A 6,207-nucleotide genomic window follows, 5' to 3' on the forward strand; every position below is an offset into this window, starting at 1 on the left:
CAACCGAAGCATTAATCTTAATCTCTTTCGAGAGTTGCTGCATAACCACTCTAACGGCTTGTTCCAATCCTGTCGGAGACTTTCTGCCATTCGATATATTAAATTCCATTTCACAGTTTGAATCGACCACAAAAATACAAAAATGTCACTCAGGTGTGTCGGTTTGGGACTCGAAAGAGTAACAAAAAATTCTCTGTGGAAGCCTTTTCCGAGGTTAAATTTCAAAGTGTTGTTTCTAGAATCCTTAAAAGTCACGCGAGTAGATGTCTTGCTCCTATAAAATATTTGGAATGACTACCATGGAAATTCATGTGCCAACAACTCCAGCAAAATATAGCAGTTGCAATTTCCCTCTGCACTAATTTCTTCAAAGCCATTTACCACAACTTGGTTGATATTTCTCAGTCTTCACAACCTTGCAGCTTGTCTTGTGTTCTACTGTGAGAGAATTAGCCCAACTGAATTACTGGAAAATGCAGGTTTCTCTCAAAATCATGGGCTTGGGCACAATTGCCATGATTTCCTCTCTTCTGTGCTTTGAAATAGTAAGATCAGATCATGGTAATTATGTCTGTGATTACTATGACTGCGGAATGGGAACATGCAAAGACTCCTCAGATTTTCCATTCTTCATGTGTCAATGCGAATATGGATGGAGGAGACCATATACATATGGTTTCCCAGTCCCATATCTACCCTGCGTTATACCCAACTGTAAGCTTAATTCCAATTTTCTCCCATTTTGATCTTTCTCCTTCTTTTTTCTTCCTTTCTCTTTTTTATTTGGGTAACTAAGTTCAGTTTACTAATTTGATGTGGAGTCAATTTCATTAGCCACTATCACTATACGACTATATTTATGAGACTATTATATGTTTTTCTCTGATTTCTTAGTTTACACAATTTCATATCACTTTAATCCAATTGAACTGCACCTTAGAGGCTACCAGTTGTTCTCCTTTAATCTTTTACATTATACAATTTCATATCACTTTAATCCAATTGAGCTGCACCTTAAAGGCTACGATTTGTCCTTCTCTGATCCCTTAGATTATACAATTTCATATCACTTCAATCTAATTGAACTGCCTCAAATTTCAGATAACTTCAATCTAATTGAGCGGCTTCAAGGATTTAATTTATTCAGCATCATATAACTCACAAAAAAATTGACTGTGAGTGGAAAGATAACAACTATTCTTCTGAACCACCCAAGATAATCCCAATTGAGATAACACTCATTCTCGGGGACCACCCAAAATAACCCTAATTGACTTGCTTCTTTAATCTCCTATTTTTATTTCAAAATAGATTTGTTCGACAAGTTCTGTAATTTTCTATATATCTGAGATTCTACAATTTCTGTGTTTGCAGGCACATTAAGTTACAGTTGTACTGACACCTTTTATCCTCCATCGCCTTCGCACGCATACCATGGTGACTTAAGCCGTAAGTAATTTCACCATCTGAAAGTGTCAGTACTATTCCAATTTGTAAAGTTCTACTGTTCTACTTTTGTTTGGCCTATGGGGCCGCCAGTTTAGGTATACCCAAAGATCATTTTGGTGTTGATTGTTTGCAGCATGTGAGTATGATGTATGTGGGGCGGGAAGATGTGTGAAAGCGCCTCAGGGCGGTCATACTTGCCTCTGTAACGATGGCTTCCAGAATCTCATGAATTCGACGATAGGTTACTGTGTTACAGAATGTAACTTTACTCTTCCCTCAGCTAATTTCAATTTTTCTATTCTTAAACAAAATGGGATAACTCTTGATTTAGGCATGTAATTTGCTTTCAAACTAAATTGTTTTTTATTATTTTAATTCTAGGTTTACTTTGATTTTCATTCTCCGTCATTCTTAATTAAATTTGTGAAGTAATGTGAAGCAACATCTATTATAATAATTTTAATTTAGATTATCAATTTAATCTTAAAAGAATAATTCATAGCTTGCTTCAGAGCAAATTCTTCATGAAACCTAGCTTCCTGTCTCTATCTCAACTCACTTTCAGACTTGTATGAAGTGCTCTATCTTTTAAAAGCTACTAAGACTCTGCCCTTTACCCTATACAAAGATCTGTAAAAAATAATTTTTACCCAGCTTTTACTCTGGATTGATTGGCTAGCACCTTTCATTTACATAACCTACGCACGAAAAGCCAGGTGACCATGCAATGGCTAACCACCTTAGTTGACAATAAACTCATCCTTGCTACATCTCTAACTTTGTTGGGAATGGAGTGCCATGTCATCAAAATTGTTTTTCAAGGATTTTGGATTCACTACATTCTCAATGATGCTATTAACTTAGTATGCTATTCTCCAAAAGATATCTTGAACCTTACTACTCTAAAACTTGCAAGAATATTACAGAGCTTGCAAGTGTAAACTGTTAAGCATGGAAGCTTACAAATTTCTATTTCATGGCTTCTGTCTACTATGTGGCTATTCACTTCTAAAGAAAACTTTGCTATCAACCCAGGCCTATTGAAGCTTCTTAATGGGAGAGTCTCTTTTGCTGCATGGATCTGCATATATAAGTCTCTTTTGTTGCATGGACCTGCATATTAAAACTATTGCGCAAAAATATATGTCCCTTTCATGAACTTAATGCCTAAAGCTTGGCTCACATCTTACTAGTCGGCACTAACGACTCTACTTGCAACAGTATAGATGAAGACAGATGAATCTTTCACAATTATTCTAGGGATGGGTCCCTAAGTTGCCAATTTAATTACACTTGTTTATTCTGTAACTTTCAACCTCTGAGCCACTCTCCCCTACGCAGAGCAAGGATTAGAAGTATCCAACCTCTCCCTAAAGGTCTAGTGTCATAATCATCATGTCATTGGGAGAATTACAATAGCCATAAAATCATGTCCATTGGTCTCAGGATCACAATAAATGAATGGTATGGGAGATTTTCCTTTAGGGTTTGATGGTCCACAGTCGCTTCCAGAGAAAATAAAAATCAAATCAATTCAATTTAAATCAATGTGTTACGCTATGATTTGTAACCAATCTCATGGATTATATCAAGTTAATAATAGTATTTATTATATAAAGTTAAGTTATTTAACCTATAAAATTAATCAAAATTTTAAAATATTTTAGAAATTTAAATATTAACTCTTTAACTTCATTCATATATTTAATTTTTTATTATTATTCTAAAGTCTGTAATTCAAATGTTAAGATATGAATCCAAATATATAGTAAGTTAAGATATGAATCCAAATATATAGTAAATGCAAAATAATTTATGATATAATGTACTCTAAAGTTACCTTAAAAATTTAAATGGAAGCTTAATTTTTCTAACCTATCAGATTTCATAACTGTGCATACATCTGGCTCTCTTTGACCTTCAGGATAAAAATTCAAATTGAAGCTTAATTTTGCTAATCTATGAGATTTCATAAATTTGCATACATCTGCCTCTCTGGCTCTCTTTGACCTTCAGAATGAGGATAAAAATTCAAATTGAAGCTTAATTTTGCTAATCTATGAGATTTCATAAATTTGCATACATCTAGCTCTCTGTGACCTTTAGAATGAGGATAAAAATTCAAATTGAAACTTAATTTTGCTAATCTAGAAGATTTCATAAGTTTTTATACATTTGGCTCTCTTTGACCTTTAGAATGAGTGGAGGGAATCGAAAGAATTGGTTAAAGGGAAGACACCATCGTAACCTTTTTTTCTTTACCCGCCTTATTTCTTATTTTAATTTTTTATATTTTAACTTTTTCTTTAATTTTTAATTTTTTTATATTTATATTTATAGTGGTTAACATAATTTTTATATTTATACAATTATATATACTGAATTTTATTTTTTTATTAATTAAAATTTATTTTTCACCAAAATTATATTAAATATTCATAATGTATATATAATTGAATTAAAGATCAACATAAATTTACCTTAAATATCTAATATAAGTTTACATTCCAATGTCTTGGCATCCAAACTTTTTTATAAGTGAACATTATTTAAATGTTTTATATAGTTATTTTTTTTCCATTTTAGATTTTTTGATCTTTTTATTTTGGTGGACATGCCACAAAATTTCAACTTTGATAAGGGACTAACATCCTTACACATCATACAGGGCTATAATTTTTTTTAATGAGAATCATATAAAACATAAAGTCTTTAAATAAGGAAAAAGGTTTTAAAGTAATGTGACTTGAACTGAAATATCAGCAGATACCATTATTAAACTGCAGGGAATGTTTTATATAGGCTAATTGCTACAGCTAAACTGAACAATACTGTTTGATACTTTGAAAGTATATTTCTATATGTGTTGAAGTTTTTAGGAGTAAAATTTCCCAAATAAATAATTATTTTATAGATATTTTCTAAAAAAATATGAGTCAATTTAATTAAAAAATAACTATTTTTACATATATATATATAATTAAACACCCAAAATTTACCAACTTCAATAATAAATTACATATATTTTTTTATTAAATATTAGTTTACCTTCTATACCTATAAATTTTCAAATCAAAATAATGATATAAAAAAATTTATATAAGAAAAATGTTAAATGCTTGAAAAAAGTAACTACTACTAAAACCAAAATAGTTTGGCCGGTTTGACCTTGTAGTTTGGTGCACCCACTGCTATGCGAATTTTTTTATTACTAACAGCCCATGCAAATTAACCGTTCATACAGTTTTATTCAAGCTTTTGAAAAACACGAGAATTCTACGTTGTTATTTCACGGAAAAAATTAATTATACCATATAATTCACAGGCCAACTAGGACCAGACTGTGCAGCAGAGGGTGTGACAATCGACGGAAGTTCATCGAAAACGGGGACAGCTCCAGGAGGCAGCACCAACGTCCAACCTTTGGACTCACCTACAGCTTCTGGGTCCTCAATCTCCGGTAACCCTATGTATTGCAATTTCAAATCATTAGTTTTCTTAAGCTCAATTTTTAGTTTTCTTAGGCTCAATTTCTTTCTTTAGATGCCCTTTTATATGAGTTTACAGTGCCAAATTTTGCCTTTATAACTGTGCAGTCTGTGCGAGATTGGCCAGAGATCACGCACGGCCATTTATTGCAAAGCTTTTCATAACTGTAGCCACCGTCTACGTCGTAGGTTGAAATTTCAAACTACTCGGGACTTTCCATTTTCCTGCCCAAGTTTGAAATCTCATTAATTTATTATGTTAGTTTATTTGTCATCTCTTCATGTAGATTTTGATACGTTGTAGATACGATCATTATTATTTTTTATTATTTGATTATATGTATTATTATTTATACGTTAAAAATAATCAATATAGGGTTTTTTGTCACCGTTCGTTAAAGTATCAATGAGAGGTTACATGAGTGTAGATTTTCAATACAGGGTTCATATATCCAAATATTATTGAAAGTGTTTATGGAGGTGGAGGAATTTATTGAATGCAGAGATGATATAGGCCAGCCGAGGACAGGTTGATTAAAAACTGGTTTGTTGTTTACCCAAACACTTAAAAATTATAAATAAATTAAGGCTTATATTCCTCACAGCTCAGAGAGAGGTAGGGATTAACAAGATAATCCAAGCATCACGCACCTTTACTCAAACTAAAAGTAGATTTAGTCAATTTTGAATTATATAAGTGAATGTTTTTTTAAGTATATTTTTATTTTATTTTTATTAAACAAAAAACTTGAATCTAATTATTAATATATCTTATTGAATTCCAATTTGAATTAGAATTTGGTAACTATGGTTTGAATTATGTATTTGTAATTTTATTAATTTAAATTATTTTCTATTTATAGTTTAGTATGGGAGAGATGTTTACGCATTAGGTCTAATATATTTATATATATTGGTAGATCCAAGTCAATAGATACTAGCATTGATTTTCTTTTTTTTATACAAAAAATAGCCTTTGGTTTCTAGTGCTTCATTACTCTGTATGGAACTCACCGTTACAACATCCTCTTCCAAGTCACATGCAATGTCATTTGCCATGAATAATCATATCCTGCCACATGTCTAAGTTTTATATGTACCTTCCATGTGTCACTTACTAATCGTCGAGTTGACTAGCCAAAAATGCCATTTTTGTTTGCCACATGGCACTAGGTGCTACTCCTAGCCACTTCATACCATTTCCATGTTAGATTGCCCTAATGTTTTTTCCATTCCATCCCTTACCTAGTGCTCCTATACCCCGATATAC

At 31.9% G+C, this 6,207-nt stretch overlaps 1 protein-coding gene across 1 annotated transcript; it reads left to right on the forward strand.

The window, feature by feature from the left end:
• Positions 1 to 262: 262 nt before the first annotated feature.
• On the forward strand, positions 263 to 5,189 carry LOC149169376 (uncharacterized). The gene is made up of 5 exons (XM_089427078.1): positions 263 to 714; positions 1,375 to 1,449; positions 1,583 to 1,708; positions 4,775 to 4,909; positions 5,046 to 5,189. Exons 1-5 carry the CDS (start codon positions 474 to 476, stop codon positions 5,129 to 5,131), a joined length of 663 nt encoding a protein of 220 aa, XP_089283204.1. The 5' UTR covers positions 263 to 473; the 3' UTR covers positions 5,132 to 5,189.
• Positions 5,190 to 6,207: the final 1,018 nt, after the last annotated feature.

Source organism: Pinus tabuliformis, chromosome 4_2 (assembly GCF_031772625.1).
Source record: "Pinus tabuliformis cultivar Carrire ecotype Pingquan chromosome 4_2, CPIR1, whole genome shotgun sequence".
Classification (NCBI taxonomy): domain Eukaryota; kingdom Viridiplantae; phylum Streptophyta; class Pinopsida; order Pinales; family Pinaceae; genus Pinus; species Pinus tabuliformis.